The sequence below is a fragment of the Gobius niger genome (genome assembly GCF_951799975.1).
Source record: "Gobius niger genome assembly, chromosome: 8".
Lineage (NCBI taxonomy): Eukaryota > Metazoa > Chordata > Actinopteri > Gobiiformes > Gobiidae > Gobius > Gobius niger.
In genome coordinates, this window is record NC_136859.1 from 23,528,318 (window position 1) to 23,551,345 (window position 23,028).

General features: G+C 43.3%; 1 protein-coding gene across 1 annotated transcript in view; it reads left to right on the forward strand.

Annotated features, from left to right (window-relative positions):
• vps13b (vacuolar protein sorting 13 homolog B) overlaps positions 1–23,028 on the forward strand; it is a 265,484-nt gene that overhangs the window by 181,970 nt on the left and 60,486 nt on the right. The window contains exons 39-43 of the mRNA XM_079561422.1: positions 9,151–9,353; positions 10,845–11,058; positions 12,796–12,980; positions 21,125–21,321; positions 22,675–22,856. Coding sequence (XP_079417548.1) covers positions 9,151–9,353; positions 10,845–11,058; positions 12,796–12,980; positions 21,125–21,321; positions 22,675–22,856 — 981 coding nt within the window. The remainder of the gene's footprint in view (positions 1–9,150; positions 9,354–10,844; positions 11,059–12,795; positions 12,981–21,124; positions 21,322–22,674; positions 22,857–23,028) is intronic.

Below are 23,028 nucleotides of genomic sequence, written 5' to 3' on the forward strand. Positions count from 1 at the left end.
CATCAACACTCCCCATTATCCAGGAGGCATCGCAGCGTTTCCATTATGACAATCAGAGCTGCTAATGCTAATGTAAATTCAAAAGCTTCCAAGCTCAGTTCGCCGCTGGGTGTGAGCCGACCGCTGTGACAGATGATCTGGGATCTTTCGTTTGTTTTTCAGTTTTTGTTTTTCTCTGGCACGTCTTCTGAACGGGACGGCAGATGGAAACAGAGGGCTGAGGTGTAGCGTGCGGTGCAGAACATGAAACATGTAGGCGCTGAGGAGCAGCACGTCCCGAGAAAACAGGCCTTTACTGGGATGAGGACAGAGATGGAAGTGGGCTCTAAGTGCATGCATCTGCTCTACAGATGTTGTTATATAGGGTTACTCCAGATAAAATGATTGTCGAACATGTTAATTAAAACCTCAAACAATTTGCACTTTGTTTACTCAAATCTACATAACTGCGCCATGACACAATGCTGCGCGCCGCTTCCCCGCACTGATTTCCACCAGCCTTTCAGCTTTCATCCATCTTTGATGTGTTGACTTTGATAAACAGACTTGAAATGCGTAAGCAGCGCAATGGAAAAAGAAATAAAGTTTAGAGACAATTGTGCTAATGCGAAAGCTAATCCTCTCTCCCACTCATTCTGCCTCAGGGGGTTCTGCTTTTTGTAATCATTATTCTCCCTTTGTAACATGACAGCACAAGATTATTGATGGCCGTTTTCTGTAAATCTTTTTTTCTGTCTTGCAAAATTGGGCATTGATGAGATGCATTTTTTTCTCTCTTTTGTTTGCGACGTGACTATTGTCAACAGTGAACTACTCACTTGTTATAAGGCCAACATTGTCTTTGGCCTAATATTGATAGACATTGCTGGAAACCTGAACGGTCTTGTCTGGTTCACCGCATAAAGCGTACTTATTGATTACCACAATAAACTTAATGCTGATATCCGCAACAGCAAAGTCCAATGTTGTGCTCTCCCACTGAGCATGTGAGCTGTTGTTGAAACACGTTATTAAAAGTTCTGCATGTGTGACTGAGGACATGTTCTATATTTTAATGCAATATTGTTGCTGAGGTTTTTCTGTTTTTTAAATATTTGTTGCCCTTTCATAGATCTTCATCACAGCGCGCAGTTATTGTCCTCAGGGTATCTGCACATAGTGTTTCCAGATTTGTTGCCATCAGGACGAGACCAAGTGTCTCCCATTACACAGATGGATGGCCGGTGACAATAGACATATACGTTGACTCTTAGCCTGAGCCGCGCCGCCTCCATCACTCACCACCGCAGCTTCCTCGGCCACTCCAGACGTGGAAAAAGAATACTCTGGAATCTGACAGAGATAGAGGTGAGGATCCCCATTGTGTAAGGTTGAGCCTTTGAGCTGCTGCAGCACGTCAGAGCGAATGACCCCAGTGGGAGACGTGTGCATGAGGGATGGAGGACAGAGGAATGGACTACCGCTACAGTATGTTAGACTACTGGTCCTCTGGAGATTGATGGAGCACAGAGGAGATCCCGGGGATGATGCAGTGAAACCTGAGCTGGACGACGAGGGAAGCGAACGCTAATGAAAGAAGAAAGATGTTGGGGAGAAAAAATGAAAACGATGAAAAGACGGCAGACGGTCGAGACAAGAGTGAAGCCAGAGTTGCAGTGTGTCATTACAGAGCGCACCACCACCACACCCAGCCGTCATCAGCAAACATGCAGCCCGTGTCACCCCAGTGCCCCCCGCCCCACACAGGGAACATCTGGGGCCCCTGTACCTGGTCATGGCTGCCCCCCTTTGCCACGGGACAAGATGGAGAGAGAGGGGATTAGGTTGACAGTGAGGTGTGTTACCAGATCCAGTGCTAATGAAAAGCAAGTGGAAGGGCCGCATTCCTCCCCGCGTCCGCCGAGGTACAGGGGAGCATTTATAGTTCAGCGCTGGGGGAGAGAGAGAACAGATGTCTTAAGGTCCATGAAACAAGACCCTCCCTAATCTCTCAGCTCTCCCTAGACTGCCCATGGAGTGCCCCCGTCCCGTACGAGCGCATACAAAAACCACTGCGCTCTTTAATATGCATCCAACAACTACTCGGACCCCCACTACTTCACACTGATCTCCTCCGGTGGACCTGTAAATGAAAACTTCTGTGCAACGCTACTATTTATTTACGTAATTTCATCTTCTTAGTTCGTTGTGTTTCTCAGTCCAATTTTATAAAAAAAAAAGTCAGTTGTTTACTTTCTAACAGAAGAAAGCCACTTTTCCATTTATCATTTCAACAATCACAGGAGAAGTAAAGCCAACCTTTCATTTGTTTTTTGGACTAATACCGCACCATAATTTGGCAAGTCGAACCAACTATTATGTCATTTTATTCATTACATTAATAACATCAATATTGTATGTCATGGAGGGGTCCAGGGGAAAAACCACCAGCAAGATTTTAGTTACCGCTCCTGAATACATAATGTAGCAGATGTTTTGCCCAAGCGTTTCTGTTGTAAAAAAAAAAAAAAAGGTTGAAATATGGCAACCTGGATACTGAAAATATATACATCACAACGTGAACAATGTTGTTTGCTTTCCGATTTATCTGACTTGGATGAGATTAAGGGCTGTTCATGTGTCACTTCCTGTTGAAAAGTCATTTATAACAAAACTGGAAATCAGCAGAATTTTGAGTATTTTCTTTGTCAGTCTTAAGTGTATTGTCTTGGGTAATACTTTTACTTCATACTTTCCTTGAGATTAAGTAAGTAATATAGATATAGGCTGCCCTCTATATCCTGTGAACCAGTGCACCGCCTCCTGGGCTTGTCCCCGTCTCAGAGCGTGGTGTCCTGCACTGGTCAGCTCCACCTCCTCCTGCACAGCTCCCTCCGCTCCACAACAGTCTTTCAACATCTCCTCGTTTGACCCTTCGTTGTTTCCTGTAGCTCCTCTTGTGACGCCTCCACTGAGCTGCCGGTGTGGGGGGCTCTTGGTGCCTCTTCAGTGTCTCAAAAGAAGAAATTTGTAGATCTCAAATGGGTTTAATTTATAAGCTAGCATTTCACTTACCTTCAAAAAGCTGCTTTCTTCAGAACCATTTTGGACTCTCAAAGTAAACAATCCACCAAACCTCCAAAAAAAACATGGTAAAGACGTGCAAAAGTATCCAGAGAAACAACGTGGAGCAGAAACCACAAATGCAGATCGCAGAAAAAGGCAAACAATCCAGCTGCACCAGGAGAGAGGGTGGTCACTTACTGTTTTCACGTTGCCATGACAACAAGATTGACATTATATTAACATTTCATACACATTTCAATCAATATCCCTACTGTATATCGCAGTGAACCTCCCGCCCTGCCTTCCCAACATTGTCTGAGTTCCATGCTGCAGCTCACGACGTGTAAATGTTTTATAGATTAAGTGTTTACAAATGCTTAAGTGTTTACAAATGCTTTACCAGTTCTCAGTGCGTCGTTATTACCAGGTCTGGGTGTTGCTTTTTCAGACACGAGTTCATTCACGCTCTTTAACAGTTTGATATCCTGTCACTGTTTGAAGTAATCAATGCAGTCATAGCTCTGGCCTGTTCTGCCTAATCTTCACGGTGACTCTTTGGACCAGCTTCGTAATTGAAGACGCGCTGAGTTTTGTAGTTTAGTGGGAACATTTGAGCTCATATTAGTTGGACTTCACGCCTTTGTTAAAGCTTTTATGCGTTTCTGTCAGGGAATATCGCAGCTCCCTCCAGGAGTGATGACATCCACAAGCAATAACCCACAGATTATTAATTCTAGCAGGCTCGGCCCGAAAGAGCTAACCGAAGCGTGTGAAAGCTCGAACCACACTCTGTGTTTGTTGACTGTTGACTCTTTCCCCACTCGTGCAAAGACGTTTGGAAATTGGACCATCTAAACCCCAGCTAGCCTTTTTAAAGGAGCGATTAACACTTGCTGACATTGCGCAACTGTCAAACGGGATCATATGTAAGTCATCAACACTTAACCTTTCAATGGCGCTGGGATCCATAGTCGTTGGCCGTCAATGTCCTCTCACTTTACCCCAGTTCCCTCTCGTGTCCCGTAGTGGTCTTGTGGTGTATATCTGCGGTGAGTGACAGCATATTACTTCTATTACTCCTCACCACCCCCGCCAGTCTTTGGGGGCCTCCGTTAGTTAGGTAATGACTCCTTTAGGTTTTGTATAATTGATACCAGGTCGTCCCAATGTGTAAATCAGCCAGGCAGTGGTCAGATAACGGCTGCCAGGGATAAACCGACAGTAAATCAACATCCCTCGTTCTATCTAATCTCACCGTATCGCCTGCCAGGGATGTATTTCACTGCGGGAGCGTTTCCACCCACCACCCACTTCGTTCCTCTGTGTCTTGATCCGTATGCGAGCCTCGAGGAGGCTGAGCAAAAAAAACAAAACACCCTATCTTTGCTCTTGGAGGTGCAGGTGTTTGTGATCGTCGGGATACATGACTTTGGAGCAGAATAAAAGAGTTGTGGAGATCTAAAGCAAGTGTCTTCACAGTAAGAGGACTAGTCCTAGTGAAGAAAATACTGCCAACATTTTGCTTGTACATCAACTCAGAGCATAATCACTGACATCCCATCACCAGCTCAGCATCTTTTAAACATTTGCTGGATGTTTCAAGATGTCACACATATTGTCATTTGTTTTTCTTTTTTTTTTATTCTTTATTTTCAGAAAGTGGAGCTTAACAAAATGTTACAATAAGACAAGTCCAGACAATATCCACTTTTCTTTTCTTTTTTTTGTACAAAAGGATAAATAAACACACAAGTACGGAGAGATAAACAGCGTGCACAGTTGGCCATTAAGAAAAAATAACACCTATTCAACACAAAAGGGGATAAAACATAAAATGTTATTTTCTATATTCTAACCTCAACAAAATCTGGTCATAAGGGGTGAATGTATCTGACCCATTTGCTCCATAGTTTCACAAAAGTGCTCTTTTTAAGGCGAATTGAAAATGTTATAGTTTCCATTAAGCGTCTTGTAATCGCCTTTTTGGCTGCTACTGTCAAAATAGTATACAAGTATTTATCTTCCTCTCTATGCATATTGTCACAATGTCCCCAAACATTTTTAGAAAACTGTAGTGATATGTTGTTAACCATAAATATACTAGTTAAAGCTTCATGAAATTCACGCCAAAAGGGTTTCATCTTTGGACATTCACAATAAATTTGCCAATGCTCTGCATCCCGAGCCCCACACAACCTCCAACAGCGAGCTGTGCCTGTGCCAAAGTGAACCTTTAGCCTTGGTGTTAGGATAAAGCGGACCAAACACTTCCAGCTAAACTCTCGCCATTTATGGGAATTTGTACATTTTCAAGAGGATTCACATTATACCATTCTTCATTAGATATTGAAAAATGTCCTTCATTTTCTCATTTGTCTTTGATGAAGTGAGACCGCTTTGTCAGAAACCCTTTATAAAACTTGCCAATAACACCTTTAACTAGAGTGTCACACATTTCTTGCTTTGATTAGCTAAAATCTATTGAATTGATTAACCACAAAGTTGGTGCTTCAGTCCTCATTTTTATGCTGTTAATGGATACTGGGTCTTTGGGCAAAACACTTACTGTATAAGATGTGTCCATGGTTTAAAGAAAAGAAAGGACTTCATGGTAAATACTGTATACCGTTTTAAATATACCATAGAGAATAAAGTCTGCATATGTTGAAAAAAAACATGGCATTTTCAACGACTGTAATGAAAATTGTCATAAATATTTCAACACAGTGTAATCAATAATCATCTTTTTTTCCCTCCATGAAATAATAAATCAGTGCCAAAAAAAAAAAAAAAAAAAATCTATAACATTAGGAAAACCATAGCAAAACCAATAGCTTAGGCTGTTTTAGCAAAAAATGTACAAACCTCAATTAATTTTGCAATAGATTGTGCCGCCCAAATAACCTTGTGTTATTGTAAAGATTACCAACAGTTTCTACGGACAATTTTGCTCATTAAAGGAATTTTCCTGTATGACTGGTTTATTAATGACCCATCAGTTCAAAAGCAAAGATGTGACGTTCTGTGACTCTCCCCTGACGATTATTCAGAGCAGATGAAAGAGCGGATGAAGAAAAAGAGGGATTCCCCCCGAGTCAGACCGCTCCAAATCAGTGTGATCACCGAGCTGAGTGTGCTGGCTTCTGCTGCCGCTGGCTCTCACGCGGACACGCTGCGGTCATCCGTAGGCCTGTGAATGACGTCTGGAGCCTGAGACTAACGCCGCTTGTGTGAAGGGGCTTGTAGTTGTTTCCACTCGACTCTGTGCGTGATATAGCCTACATCTACGTCTGTCTCGTAATGTGTTTGTGTGAATGAAAGATCATCCGTTTACGCAGCCAGGTGGGGAGTTCCCAAGAGCTGTCTAATAAATCGTGACCATGAAAATAAACCCCATGCACAGCGCAGCGGGTTATACACGTTCTCTCCGAAGACATTCGTTGTGAAGTGCCAATTTGTATCAATAGTTTTTCCTCTGTGATATGAGTCATCCTGGTGTATTGTTACCTAAAAAATAAAAGGTACACTCTCTTCGGATAACCCCTGTCGGGATATTGGGCTCTGTAGCGCCATAACACCATCCTCAGTTAGTTTATTAAGGCCGCAGATGATGTCAGTGACTGTCATATTTGCATCCTTCACTCTCTTCCCACTCTGTCCACATCTATTTGACTCCTCGTTCATCACGTTCTCTTCGCGCTTTGGGCTTATGTCTTTCCATTTGTCCCTAAACCCCGTCTTCTGCAGCTTTACCTCGAATGAACCAAATCACAAGCACGCAATAAACGTTCATATTCGGGATGTGTCGTCACTTGGAAATGTACTAATTGGATCATGGGTTTAAACTTTTGCCTCACAATAAAAGAATTTCACTCCATGTCCATGCTCGCTCTAGTTGAAGTGCTCAATATTGTGGCTGAGTAAGTGTAAACGCAGTGAATTGAGTTTTAAGTTGAAATTATCCACATGAATTTCACATTTCAGGTTGTATTTATTGTTCTTTCTACAGTCATTGGAACTGTTAACATGGCCTGGATTACGTATGACAGCAGGATCTGAACATTTTATCCTAAAGTTGGGACTTGTGGGGGCCATGTCTTTCAGATGGAACAGACAGGTGTTCCAAACGTTATGCCTGACCAGTGTATGTTTACTCCATGGTTAACTGGCATGTTTCCATGGTGTACCCGCTGTTGGGTCAGGCAGCAGCTCCTCTTGTGTACCAGAACAAAATGATCATACTATACTTTATTACCACTAACTGGCTATCCAGTGTTAGTTTTGGAAGTACATTTCAAACCCTCTCTCGGTTATCCAAGCTTGAGGTTTCTAAACAAGCTTCTGCTGCTGAATGCTTCACTGACCATCTGCCATTACTGCGTCAACAGCAGGACTTCCAGATCTGATATATGAGGCTTAAATTGTCTTCCTCAGGACGGCCTGAGACCACAGTGACACATCTCAGTCTAAATGACATGGACAGAAAGCCTCGTCCTGATTCCACTGGTTTTCTTGCTACTTTTGGCTTATAGAGATGAGTGGGTGTTTGGCTCCACTGTCTGAATCAGAAGCTCCTTCTGGAATGTCTGGTCAACCATTTACAGTAGTTTACCAAGCTACACACGCTTGACTTTACTGTTTTTGTTATTAATAGTTCTGGTGTGTGATCTTTACTATTCAGAGATATCCCTATATATTGCCTTGAGAGCAATCAATCAATCAATCAATCTACTCCACTGGCACCTACAGTGTATTTTATGTTTTTATTTAATATGGACACACCAAAAACACTGGACAAACCTGATGTGGTGTTGTTAGGGTTCACAACCATTCTTGTACTTCCTCATCCATAAGACCTTTAAAAAGTGTCACAACAATTTATCAACAGAAGTCTTTGGTAAAGTCTTGTCCCACTGATTACTGTCCCAACCACATCACTGATGTATTCTGCACCTTATTTTCCTCTAAAAAGGTCAACAGGGGTCTTAATTAAAGTTCGGATACAACGGTGCTCTCTCATTCTGGCTTCAATGCTGTTAACATCTGAGGGGCCCAACAGTTTGAGGCCAATACTGTGGTTTGTCTAATTGTACTGTATGTGTTGTTCCTTTGACATTACTTACTCGGTTTGTTGAGGTTGAATGCTGTTCAAAACCCAGAGGGAAGTTTTCATGCAACTGAATTTTGTGGTTAAATTGTTTATACGCTTCAGTTTCGTCTGGCTCCCAATCATGCGGATTAATTAACTGTGTTAGTTTTCACTGATAATTACAGGACTCTGTAATCTATTTTTGGGATGTGTTGATTTTTAAATAATGTCTTCTTTTTTCGGAGCGAATGGCAAATTCTCACAAGCTATTTTTGCTGCACTTTGTCTATTATCAATCAGGGTGAATGGAATGAATAATTGATGTTTACGTATAAATGTCAAATCTTTCAAGTCTTGTTTTCAGCCCTAGCCTCCTCTTTTATTCTTTCAACATGCTACTTGAAAAGGTCAATAGGTTCAAGTGGTTGTGTTTCGCTCCAAAAATCTGCAGTCAGTGCGTATCTGTCACAGCCTTGTAAACTTGTGGCTTCAAAATACTTTGGGCAGTTTGTCAGGAACCAGATTCCACACTTTAGATATCCCGAACCAAATGCAAAAATATGTATTTGCTTTCATCAACGCACGATTTGAACTTTATTTATTTTTTTCTCATCTCTTTGTTTCTCTCTCTTTGTTTTTTCTGTTTTTATGACAGTTTGTGGACAACGTTTTCTTTCATTGTTGCGTGCAGGAACGGGTCAAATTGTTAAATAAAACAAAATGTCTTGTCTGGTGTTTGACAATGATCCTGGTATGCAAAGTTTCCTCCTTTTCAAAACCAATGTAATAAAGACTAAAGCGATCAAAAATGAGACTGGCTGTCTGCATTGGAAAATCTCACAAACAAAAGTTTAGTTATTGTGATTTAAACATTTTGCAGTGATATTGAAATTGTCAATCACATGCAATATTAACTGCATGTCCTTTGTATGAACTACTTTCAAAAGATTGATCTATACCAGTGTTGAACAGGTGAAATGTATGGATTGTAAACTACGTGGTGTTTGTAATCGCAGACCAAGTCCAGGCTGCGTCGGTGCTTTTGGAGGTGCAGGACTTGCTGGTGAAGACAGGCCTGAAGGACCGTGTCCGAGTGCTGCTGGGACCCTTCTCCTGCGGGACGTCCCTGGAGGCGCGCTGGTGCCGGCACAGCGGCAGCCCTGGACCCGAGCCCGGCGCTCCCAAGCTCCTGCTGGACCTGAAGGGAGGCCTGCTGCAGGTTCGAATACCCATGACATGCATTCAGTCCAGTCCTGTAAGATTTATGGCCGAGAGCAGCCCGAGCGAGGCACCGGGTCAGATCATCACCTCTGCACCTGGTTGCGTTCAAGGATGTATGAAGCAAAGACGTGAGCATGAATCTTCCACGCTGTCTTCTATGAGAACAGCATCACATTATGAGCCAGCGTTTCCTCAGCTAAACTCCACTTCAGCTGACATCTCTACATTAGTATGCTGACACACAGAACCAAAGTCCACACACGTACTCCTTATTATATAAATCGATATTTCCCCTCAAATTGTGCCCTGGCTCTGGCTCCCTGCAATTACGCCGCTGACACTAAAACCTGGATTTTGTTATTTCACTTCATCACATCTCATCTGCTAAATTTATGGAATAATATGGAGCTATTTTAGGTGGTTATATCTTGTGTGAAATTTTCCTCATAAGTTACATAATATGACCAAAAGTCCCCTCTTCAATGTGACTAAGTGGAGATATTATTACTAATGCGTTCTTCCACATTACCTCTCCGTGGGGAAGCCCCTCTCCCAACCCCCGCCCCCCCCCAACAACCCCCCCAACCCCGCTCGGACTGCCCTTTAATGCTTTTATTGCGTGCCCATTAAATAAAACATCACTCGCAACTCAACACTTAATAAGTAATCATGCATTTCTCTTTGCAAATATTGGCATTTGTGGCGATTTAATCAAGTGCTGCACAAAAACCACCGAGATTCCTTCCGACTTCTTCCTCTCATGCTCGCCTTCCAAAAAAAAAAAAATCCCCAAATTTTCCTGTTTTGAACGTTTAGTCATCAGCCAGCCTTGAAAACTATGGAGTAGCGGCAGGCGGCTCCATGTGTGAAGCGTTTTTGACTCAGAGATTCCTGGTTTTTGGTCCAAACCCCAGGCAGAGCTGCTTTGATGGGGCAGGGGAAGGGGAATGCCGCGGGTAAGTGCAGGATGTAAGGTTGTGTGGGGTTGTGCGAGAGGGGTGATGGTCGGGTTAACGCTGACTGTGGCTTTTCCTGTTTTCTAAAAAGCAAGTCGTCAAGTCGAAATAAATTGCCAGTTATAAAGCCTTTGTTTGGAGTGAACCGCGAAAACGCAAGTTAATTCGTACACATGAAGCTTTGGCTGATCGAAATTGCTTACCAACATTCCTGTAACATCTGCCCCCAGCAAAAACAATTACATTTAGAAACGCATGACTCGTCGATATCAGTGTGTTTAGTGCGTCACCTGTTTGTCTTTTATTTTCTTACACCTGCTGCCGTGTTTGTTTTGATGCAGACGGACTGTGTGTTTCTCTGATTGGTCAATTTTCTTGTCAGTCACGCCAATCGTTACTGAGGGAGATGAGATTAGATCCCAGGCTGTGCGATCTTGGATGGCCACACAAGGGAAATTGCAGCATCACATTGCTTGAACAACAACCATTGAGATTTGGGACTGAGTTAATGTCTTCCTTGTGTCTTTTGTCAGATGTTTTGGGGTCAGGAACATCTGAACTGCCTGAAGATGATCGAGGAGCACCTGCAGTCATACCTTCAGTTGGACAAAGGAGAGGCGGCAGAGCCTTGTTTGGGACAGGCCTGTCACACCCAGCCACCCGCCTCTCCCGCCTCCCCCTCGCCTCGCACCGAACACAGCTCTGACGATCTGCGCACGGGACACTTCCAGTACATCCAGGACTCAGGTGATGGCTCACACGGGACAGGCTGAAGTAGAGCAGAGAAAACAGTGGTCGGCTGCTAATGCTTTGCTTACAGAGCTGCTGTTTGAAGTGACATGTTTGCTCTGTGGAGCCTTTCATTTCCTCAGAAGACTACAGTAGATGTTCAGCAGTAGCCTCGGTCTTCAAAGGTTTACTGACCATCATTTTTCACTTACAAATCTGGCATCCCTAGCTCCAAAGCCAAACATTTTAACTTGTCCTTTAGGAGGCTCATTTACCTGAATTGAATTATGTGCTAATTTCCATGATAAGGTTGTTTGAAAGATGAAGCAGTGGAGTGCACTGTAAATCTGTTGGATGAGCAAAAATACTGAACCATTCATAAAATAATTTGAACAGGTTTACAGTATTAAAAGAGCGTGGTGCCAAGTGTAAGATACACATGCACTTAAGTCAGTGAGGATCAAAGTGTTAGAGAAGCATGTTTCATCAGAACTGCCTGCCTGGCTCCACTCAGAGGAACACTGTTTATTCCCTCAGTGCTGTGAGTGTGTCTTTGGGCACAAACACATGGATCAAACTGCTCTGGCGGCACACCAGCCGTCCACTCTGTCAGCTGTGGTTCACGATTTGTTTGTTGCACTGTTCCTCTGGTCTTTGATGCATTTTATATGTCCTGCACAGGACAGCGTACAGTAGTGAACAAGAACCTAAGGACAATCTGTCTGCAACATGTTGTCAGTGGCCGACAAAAGTAGTTCTGAGGAATAGACACCAGCCAGTGTGTCCCCCTGGGGCTGCTGCAGGGACATGAGGAGACATGGACAACATCAATCCACCCGGAGTACATCTGTGTCTCTGAGTTCAGCAAAACATGACTCTGTTTTTTTCTTCCACACAGATTTCAAAAGAACAATACTGTTCACTTTGAATTGAGCCGTTCACCACTGACACAAAGGACTTATTAACCACAGACAGATTTCACAAGCCCTTGAAATGTGTTTTCAGCATTGCGAGCCGCGTGTTTGCACCCAGGTACCCCAGGGGCCAAACAAGCAGTTCTCTGCTTCACTGTTTTTTTCAAATAAACATTTTTCCAAAGGACTTGAATCCCAAACAGCAGCCACGACTTAAGTCAAACACCACTCAGAAGTTGGGTCCAGTTAGATCCACTTTTTGCAGGTGCTTGGCATGGTTCAATCAATGACTGTTTATCCAATATTGAAAATGTTTACTCTGGCCCTCTGTTTATACACACTTATAAACAGACTGAAGCGTGGAAACTTCTACAGCATTCTTTCTCTGCACACAGCTCACACACCACAGTAAAAATAATCATTATTAGCATGGCCAAGCCGGTCTTTAATTTAGGAGTTACAGCCTCAAAAGGTGAATTCACTAATTACACATCACACTGTACAATTACAGCGTATTTCTCATCACCTTTTTTCAACCTCTTAATGTTTTTTACTCCGCCACATTTTTGAAACAGTTCCCAGAGGCGTGTTAATCTATTCAACAGCTTTTCTTGTTGAAATTAGAGCCCTTTCTATTTTAGTCCTGAAGTAAAGCTGCATGACAATAAAAAATGATATTCATGTGCTTCAATTCAGTTAAGACTTTCCTTTTAATCTATATCACTTTTTTCTGTAATATCTTTTCCTTACCAATGCTTTTGGCGCGTTGGCTTAAAATAAGTGTAACCACTGCTGGATCAAAGCACATTTCTCCTAATATTTGCTTTCTGTGCCTGTGCAGCGTCGCAGCGGCAACCCGGACCCCATGAGGTGGTGTTTTATAGCGAAACTGAAGACTGTCCTGGAGTAATGCTGTGGAGGTACCCCGAGCCCCGTGTCCTGACCTTTGTGAGGATAACGCCTGTTCCGTTCAACACCACGGAAGACCCAGAGATCAGCACTGCGGACCTGGGCGATGTCCTACAAGTAAATATCACATTGTCTTAAAGTGATCATGTGTAAGATCGCAAAGTCAGGCGAGAGTGACATTTGAAAGTAAAGAATCAAGTTCCTCCCCTCCTGATTGGACCAGAAAGCCACTCCTAGTTTGCAGAATGAGGAGAGCCTGAACAAACTTTCAAAAGTAAACGATCAAGCTTCCTGCCCCTCCCTCCTGATTGGACCTGACAGGCCGGTTCACAGGAACACTCGTCTTGTTGGTCAAAGCGATAGCCCATGGATTTTGATTAATTGCTGAAATCTGGAAAGATAGGGACTTTAGAAAAAATATTATCATTTAATATTACTCGCATAACGTCAAATTTCAGACCCAGGCCGACAATTGTAAGGAACTTATTAAACTTATGCCCTATCACTTTAAAGGTGGCACAATGCTACAAGCCAGAAAAGGAACCTGATGTTTCTTAAAGCGTATGTTGTATATTTAGTTATGGTAATTGACAATTCGTTTCCTCACAAATAAACAAAACAACTACAAACTGACGAGTTTTAAAATGCTTTTCTTCAATTACAGGACATACTCTATATAAGAGGAATGATTTTAAAGCAAGGCATGTAAGGAGATATGTGGGCGCGATGCATAAGGATGCAAAGTTTGCTTAGTGTGAAAAAAGGGTGCAAAAGACATGGTCAAATGGGGACAGCTGATTCACTAGAGCTACAGCTAAAGGGAAATGTAAAGGTATCGGGCTTCATAATCCTTCTGGAAATGTAGTATCCTTTTTTCTGTGTAACAGTTTATCTTGTTCATTGTCAATTCTCCAGGCAGGTTCGCATTTCAGAAGTTTTCCCGTCTACATTTCACATCCTCTCTTGTATGTCCTATAGTTCCATAAAAAACATCTCCCTTAAAAATGTAACCGGTAACATGCTACCACATAAAGCTCTGATGTCCGATGCGGAGTGTGTTCCCAGGGTGGACACTTGAAAAGCCCCACAATAAAAGCAGGATCTTCGCACTGAGTACTGCTTAACATCACCTGCACATGAAGAGAAATAAAGCGTTTGCGAGAAGGGCCCTGTGCCTTTATGATTCCCCAGTATATGAGTCATGAGAACTCCCATACCCTCCATGTTATTGAATGACACAGACCCCCGCTGTCCCTCCAAACATGTAATACACGCTCGGACAGCTGGGGAAGCCATCTCTGCTCTGGTGCGAAGGCCCAGGTGTGTCCAGGCCCCGATGAGGTTATATTTTGGCAGTCTACAGCAGCTACTGAGTCTACAGGGCCTCAGTGGGAGACAAGACATCCCACTTTTCCATCCATCACTTAGCCTCTTGTCTGTTGGCTGCCTGCTTCTCATTCCAGCTTTTAGACTGGCTTCCCACACATTCACTGACATTCGTTTGAGGAGTATTAAACAGCAAAATGAAAGTTATTTTGGTGTTAGTCCCTCTGAAAAATGACCAAAAGTTAAAATCTTGTCTGATTGAAGTGGCATAACGTTTACAAAGCTCCTACTTGATATAGATATTTCTAGACACAGCACTCTAACAATGAGACTTCTAAAACATTATCATTGATGTTTAGCTACTGTAAATATAGGAAGTCATTTCCAATCCAGTCTATGCTAATCAGTGTATTGTTTGTTACATGGATTTTCAAATAAGTCTATATTGTAATAACAAGAAAAGGCAGACAGACAAACTGAACAAACAAAATGAAGAAAGAAATTCAAAATGCACGGATCCATTTGCAGTCTTCACACACCGTCAGCCAGTTCCTCTAGGGTTTGATTCCTTTCTATAAAAGATGTTTTCTTCAGTTGTTTTGTAAGTGCTGAGTCGGAGATAGGCCAATTTATTACAAGATGCTGCTGCTGCAGATGTCCGACATCCCAACGCGGCCTCCCAGCTGTTAAGTCAGTAACGACCAAGCCTTCTAAGCCCTGGGTTGATTGGCTGTGTATTGTGTTACAGTTTAAAAAAAAAATCACGGGGAACTGACAGTGAAGAAGACTCTGTAATAGACAGCAGTGGGGAGAGCGGAGTTAATGGGGTTCGATTGACAGAGGAGTGGAGCAGGAAGACGGAGGAGGGTCTGTGGAGATGAAGATGGATAGTCACTCGGGGAGGTAGTGTCTTCAGCGACGCTTACAGCCGCTGTGTGAAAATATCCCGTCTCCAGCTCGGGACAGGACACAGGGAGGGGTGCGCTGCAGCTGATGAAATGAGCGGTCAGTGCAAGAGTCCGTCCAGTTTGTTATTGTGTGAGCAACACTCCAGCCCCTGATATACGAGCCGCATGACAACGCGGTGAAAATAGCTGGAAAGTAGTAGCTGCTTTGGACATGAGTGTGAGTTCTGCATCTATACTCAAAGTAAGGTGTGTTTGGAATACAAGGAATGGAGAGTGACGCACACTTATTCTCTTTTGTGACAAAAGCGCAGCGGCCTTCCTGCTAAAGCTAGTCAGAGTCTTGGAGTGAATGTGGAGTGAAGTACCCAGTGCCCTCCTCTGTCTGTGAGTGTTTAGAACAGCGGGAGATGATCGACCTGTGGCTGATGAACATGTGTTATCCACATCTTCAGTCCACTGTCATCTGCTGCGGCTGGCTCTGCTCTGACAAGTCTGTTAAAGGGGCGCAGGTGATGAGGCGCCCACAGGGAGGCGCTGAAAAGAGGAGGCTCCCAGACCACATCAGGAGGAGATGAGCATGTGTCTGCGGACTGTGCCCCCTTAAATCGTAGTCTATCCAACATTTTATTGTGATCCATATCGACAAATAATAAATGTATTTCATGCTCATCTCATCCACTAGTAGGACGTTGGTAATTTGTTTCAGTTGCCTCAAAATACCCATGAATCACTGTTTAAGAACTGCTGACATTTGTTGGATTTGGGGTCAGAAAGTCATAGAAGGAACAGTGTGTCCTCTCTGACTTCCTTTCTCCAAGTCCTCTAAGCTTCTAATGTTGAATGAAAGTGCAAAATAAAAAGTTTGTGATAAAAGGCCATTGTCCAGAATATACACTTTTTACTCAACACAAATTTAGGAACAGTATTTGTTGCTCCTTGTAGGAATAAGTGTGAGAAAATAGATATCAGAATTATTTAGTCTAAAAAGGCGCTTTCTTTCCTCTCCCCATGTATCGTACAGCTCCCGACATGAGCCTGTTGTATGTACACCGAGGAGTTTTGTTGGCACTGAGCCAATGCTTGATCTAAGAAATAATGGATTTCAGTTCCTGGCAAACAATAACCAAACTTTCCCTTTATTCCTAACTTAAAAGTCTTCATTAATTCATTTTTATTCCTCCCAAGACCAGAGAGAAATCCCAGCTACAGGGATCGGAAATGCTGCCCTACAAATTAAAGTAATGGCTTTGCTTGTGTTCCAGAGGAATTTCATTTGCTTTACATGTCGAGAGAGAAAGAAAGCAGTCATAATTTCTCAGGGCTCTAAAATTACCATGTGGCCGCGCAGAGATGGAGGCTGATAGATTTTGAGAAATGGGAAGTGAGAGGCGCAAGGAAAGAAAAAGAAATAAGGACAAATGTGCCCCCGCCCTTCCCCTCACCCCCCCCCCCCCCCCCCCCCCCCCACGTCCTGTCACTGCCCGCTGTCATTACCGCAGTATAGTGTTGGTACTTAACGCATTAGGGCCAAAGTCGAGCAGTACGTTTTCAGTGTTGCATTTCAGTACATGGGTACATTTTATATACAAGTTCACTAATGTTTTAGATGATTTTGACCCGAAGCAAAGGCTAACTTTTATAGACGATAGTGCACAATTCATCTGGATAGGATACCACTGATTTTGATCTGAATTTTTGGAAGACGCCGTTATGGGGAACGTATTAGAAAAGGAGGAATTTCAACTATTTTGGAGCAGGCCTCCCACTTTACATATGTTGTTTCAGTTTGATATAGTAAGTCGTCTAATGTAATAAAATCTCTGACGGAGTACATTCTTTATTGTCATTGTCAATGTTAGGTCTGCAGAGTTCGCAGAGAGAACCTCTCCAGCTACTTTTGCAATCTGAACGTTCCTGACTCATTTTCTTGAACTCAAGGCACATTTGCTTGAAATCTTGGCATTTGTCAAGGGACTGATGTCAGGGCTACCAAAACAAGTCGATCCATTTATTCCACTGTTTCACCCCATCTCACTTTCAGTCTAATTTTGTCACACTGCAGTCTCCACCCTGCTGCACAGATGAATAGGTGGGGTCGGACAGGACGAAGGGGGGTTGCTCTGAGCCTTGCTGCTTGTCCCAGAGGCAGATCATATTAACATTTTATAAAATCAAGATTTCCTGCATTTAAATAGTTGTGGTTTCCCAAGCTGGTTCCAGTATCTCTGAGGGGGAATTCAGCCCTCGCTTCATTACTCTAAGTCAAATTGCGGGGCCGTGCTGTTTTCGCACAAAGTCCTGCAGGGTTGAGCGTAACATGGAGGTTTCTAATGAAGCGTTCACCGGTTCCCACCTGTAGAGGGCCTCGGTGATGAAAGCAGATATGTAGAGTAAGGAGAAGAAGGTGAGTCATTCCCACCTTCCCCAGTGCCGTGTGGTCCCAGGCTCTGAATCATAAGCAGGTGTCCAATAGCTTTTTCCATCTTTTCTCATTTGTCTTCCCCTGCTCTGCCGCTGTGGGGTTCTGCAGCCGGAGAAACCGGGAGTAAACACAGGAGCTACGCTTTAAGTTGACCTCAGCTCAGGGGAGAAAGACGAGATGTACTATGTTCAAATGCGCGGTAACAACTTTAATTCTGCTTCAGTTTATAATGGAACAGGATAGGTGCACATTTTTCCATGATTGGCCTTGCTGGGAAAGTTACAATTCAGATCTCATTGTCTTTATTTCAACATCATTTTCCAACAAAGCATGTGTAACTTATTGCTTTGGATTGTGAGATTAATAGCAGACAAATCCGCTGTCATGTTATCCCTCTCGTGCTACGTTTTATGTAAGTGATTGACAACTGTTATGGGTGTCATTAGTTTAACTGCATTGAACATTTTGACACAAATTTTAAATAGCTTTGGTTTGTTTTCACCTCACTGTCAAATGCCACTTTCAAGGCGCAAAGAAGTAAAGGGCAAAAGGTTAAAGATATTCTGAATCATAGTGGGGAATTCTCGGTGAAATTTCCCAAAAAATTAAATCAACATGTGTAGGCTTGAATAAAGTCAGTAAGTGCTGAAGATTGCTGGCTATGGCCATTTATGGGTCAATTTTAGCAATGTTTTCCAAATAATCGATCCCTTATGACTCCAGACTCTATGTGCTGACCTTATCGTTTTTATAGGCCTACTCCAAACAAACCCAGTCTTAATAAAAGTTCAATTTTGATCATCCACATTTTATCCAAAGCAATTTCCCACATCTTAGGACCAATATCACACCATCTGCTTTCCTGCTGTTCCTAATGTGCATGTGTGCCACTTTCGGGACACCCTTTCAAGTCGCCCGCTCGGCCTGCTGTGTCTGATATCGTTAAAACCTCTGTGGCCCGAGATGAACCAGCGCAACCTTTGGCCACTTCCCATTCCGCAGCAGCTGTTGTTTTGGTATTGTTGCTATTATTGCAAACATAGGTATTAGCCATTAGCATCAGCTTCAAATTGGAAATAAAAGGCTCCCTGACATTCTCCTCTGGCTAATTAGGGAAAGTATTCCGACTTCTGGAGGTGGAAGTTGAGGTAAGTCAGTAGGTTGTTTCACATGAGAGCCACACTCTGAAGCAGAGAAGCACAGGGGTCTATTGTGGCCAAGACAACTATTATTTTAGTGGGACAGCGCTCAAGCAGACCTGCATTAGTCACAGCTAATGCACTATAAAAATAAAATACTGTCCGTGTGCTTAATTTGATCTGGACTTTTACACCTCATCCACCAAAACTCTAGTCGGCCCTTAAAATTTTGGCATCGCAGAACAAAAACACCAACCAAGAATATCTCTGCGTGGGTTGATTCCTGATTTTCCACACTGATTAATGTTAACGTATAGAAGTCCACCTGACACAGCATAGCCGGAGTCATTTTCACTGCGATTTTCATTTCATGTCCTGAGTAAACGTTTGTTCAAGTTCATGTCAATGCAATTTGTCCGGCGGCTGATAAGGGGTAGCTAACACTAGACCCTCTGGACACAGGCATCAGAGAAACAACACTAGACCTAATGGCAATGTTGATATTGTTAATGAAAGACACACCTGTTTAGATGGTGAGTAATGTCCTTACTTATACGATTTATTTTTATAGCTGGTCAAATAAGTATTATGAATCAGAATCAGAATGTATTCACTGATGTCGGAGATACATTGCTTTTAGGCTTCAGAATCACTTGGTAAGTAGAATTGTGACTGTGAGTTTACATAGACCCAAGGCTGCTGCTTTGTCCTATAAGAGGGCCTGCGGCGTGTATTTTCTATATGAAGCAGAGATTGGAGCCATTCAGCAGAGGGAATGTCAGCTATTCGGGGTTACAGGTTGTTTATCAGATAAGGTACACATAATCAGGCAGCGGAAACTGCGGGCTGGACTGTGTTATATATAAGCATGCGTACACCTGTGTATACTACAATTTATACAGACATATTCTCTTTCATACAAGCAATTATACTTTCTCCTGCGCTGTACACTCTCCATATGACACATACACAGGTGTCTTTTCCTCACAGGGATCAGTGCCAGCTGTAAGAAACTAAAGTTTTTCCATTTTTCTCCTGATTTTATCATTCAGTCTCCACTCTTCTCCAAAGCCAAGGCCTTGTCTTGTTGATGCGAGCATGACGCACATACAGCCATGCAAATGTCTTTCACTGCGTATATAGGTTCCTTACATTTTCATTTGTAATGCCGTCATGTGGATAGAGTATCACAGGTGAAAAAAGACGGCCTCTATGTTAGCAGCTCTGCTCTGGGAACTCTCAGTAGAGCCCAGTGAGTTTCCGCTCCAGTGGGTTAGTGCTGGGGCTGCGGGTGCACAACTCTGTCAGGTACAATTAGAAGAAATTGATTCCAGGAAAACTTGTGTGGCATTTAGTGCATGATGTAAGCTAAGCTTACCTCACCCTGTGCTCCTTTACAGTAGAACCTATGAAAAAACACATCCCTACACTTTTACAGCACCCAGCCTCTAACTAATTCACACAGCGCGACGTGATGACAGCTCTACTCTGGTCGGTAATTGTCTATGGAGTACTGTGGATTTTAAAGAGCTGGACTATCCCATACAGTCTGTGTGGACAAACTTTCCCAGATAAACAGCGCCTGCCCTGGGGTGTGTTTTAAGACTTGGCATCGTGCAGGTGTGGAGTTCAGAGCTCTGCCACTATCGATCCATCAGAGGCCCATTTTGAACCAGGTGGTCAGACAAGGGCCTGATCCCGTTCACAGCAACTCAGTCTTCATGCATATTTTGGCCAAATGTGAGCACACGACTGGACCCCTACCAGTCATCACATAATGTGAGAAGTCTCCACCAACATGATTGTAATTCAGTGTGAGGAACAGCCCTAGGACGTACACTAATGACCGTCTGCAGCGCACAGTGGCCTGTGAGTTAGAAGCTGCTGTGGTCACACAGTGACTTGTCTTGTTACTGCTTTGGTGGTCTGCGGTCAAAGTGTTGCAGTTTTTTCCAACTAGATGAGAAAGATTGGTTTGTCTCCCATGCATGAAATCAAGGTTGTAATGCAGACACCATAAAAATCACCTCATCATTTCTCCTAAAAGGCAAATATCCCCCTTGTCTTAAAAGGGTCAGTATATGACACGTCTGATGACTAGCAGACCACTGTAGCTGTCTAATTTTTTATGCATAACTTTGGGAGCGTCCTAAGAAGTACAAAACCTATTGTGCAATAAAAATACAGTGTGTGAGTGGTGAAGACTTACATTGTTCATGGCTGGACTGATGGATCAACAGGGGACACAGTAGTAGCAGATCCAGTAGTCTCAAAGAGAGGCTTTGTGGGAAATATAATGAGCATGCTCAAAGTTCAAAGTGAGGCAAAGAGGAGCGGCAGCAGCGGAATACATGTGGTGTATGGCATTTTGCTCCAAAAGAATCCCATGACATTTTCTCAAACCATTTGAGTACCATTATTACTTTCCAAATGTGCCCAATGTGAAGCCTTTGCTGTGTGTTTCAGGTGCCATGCAGCCTGGAGTATTGGGATGAGCTGCAGCAGGTCTTTGTGCCTTATCGGGAGTTCAGCCTCTCAGAGAGTCGTGCTTGCCAGCTACAGCTGCCCAGCCTGAGCTTGACGGAGCAACAGAAGGAGCTGGTGGCCTCAGACCTGTGGAGGATTGTGCTCAACAACAATGCAGAGGGCGGAGACGAGCAGAGGTCAGTACTTTTTCCCCATTAGCTCTTCAGTTATTGTGATGTGTTATATTAAAGGTTTGCTTGTGTGTGCTTGCCTGTATGTTAGTGAAGAGGCTATCTTGCTCAGGGAAGTGTGTGTGGAGCAACAGTAACAGTGGCGCCCGGTGTGAGGGAAAACAGAGCGTGCACCCGGGCTCTGTACAAAGAGCCAGCGCTGTCCCTCGCCCCACATCTGGAGCGCAGGAGCTGGGAGCGGGCTTGGAAGGCGTTCAGATCGGCCTAATGAGATTTCCCAGCACACCAAGTGCCTGTCAGGGCCCATCCGGATTCCTTCCTGCTTACCTTGAGTGTATCTAATCGGGGGAAGCTCCAAAAGTAAAACCCCTTTTGGGTTGCCTCATACGTTCCTAGGCCTGGTCTGGACTGGGTTGGGCAGGGATGGGTTTAGCCCACATACTGTACTCTGCTCTCACCTCATGGCCACTTCGATCATCCTTTCTCATCCTGTCTAAAACTGTCAGTAGTTAGAGTAAAAGCCTCAAAAGTACTGGTGCTACAGCTATTTATCGATATTTGCTGGAATCTTTTACATGTTTATAATGATCAAACAGAGCTCATGAAATTGATACAGCCGGACATTTCTAGATTTAGATGGCCATTTAGATGTAATGTATTACATGATCAAAGAAACTTGCCCAAAATGGAATGAACTGAAGTGGATGAAAATTGCCAATCCTACAGCCTGTGTGGCTTTGAAGACCCCAGAGGAGAAGGTATATAAAAACATATCAGTGAAGAAATTGTCAGTACCGGATTCTGTGTGAAGCAAAATATACATCTGCATTTCATTATAATCATACTCCAAACACTACATTTCCTTTATGTTTAAATTATTTGTCTTTTTTGATCACAAATGATTGGCTTTTCCTTACTGACTCGTTTCATCTCCCGTTCTTAAGTTTCCACCAGAAAAATAACTTGGCCGCCCTGCCAACTAGAAGTAATGAAAATTGTCAACATATGATGCTTATCTTTTTAAGGAGCGCTGTGCTGCACCAGCGTTTTCGGGGCCTGAGCGTTTCCTGCTGGAGTTTTTTATGGTGGATCATGGTAGCAGCAAATTACAGAGCAAATGGTCATTCACTTCAATTACCTTCCATTCAGCATCATCAACCATGACATGCAATTAATGTCCATCGAGAGGTTTTCGGAGGAACTGTGGGAGCAAAATAGTCAAGCTACCAACCAACCAACAAGGGAGGCCTCAGAGGGTTACTGCCTCTTAATATGGATTTCATGGTTTCTTTTCTTTACTGTCGTCGTATGCTCACTTGTACAGTAACTACAGCTAACGACTAATCCATTTCCTTGCAGTTTGGACAGTGACTGTGGTTCGGGGCTGCACTGTGATCAGCTGGTTTCCCCCATGGCCCTGGCCGCCTGTGCTCGTGTGGACTCCTGCTTTGCACCATGGTTTGTCCCATCCCTCGGTGTGTCCTTACAACTCGCCCAATTGGAAGTGCATCTCTGTCATCACTTAGAGCAGCTGGGCACAGGTATGGAGCTGCACTCAAGACAAATGTATGAATTCTTAGCGTTAAATCAGACTTTTCAAAAAAATGTACCTTTAGCTTAAATATAAAGTAAACATTACAGCCTGTTATATTTATGTTTAAGAAGAACTAAGAAGTAACGTGTTTACCTTAATAAATCCTTTTCATAGTCCCT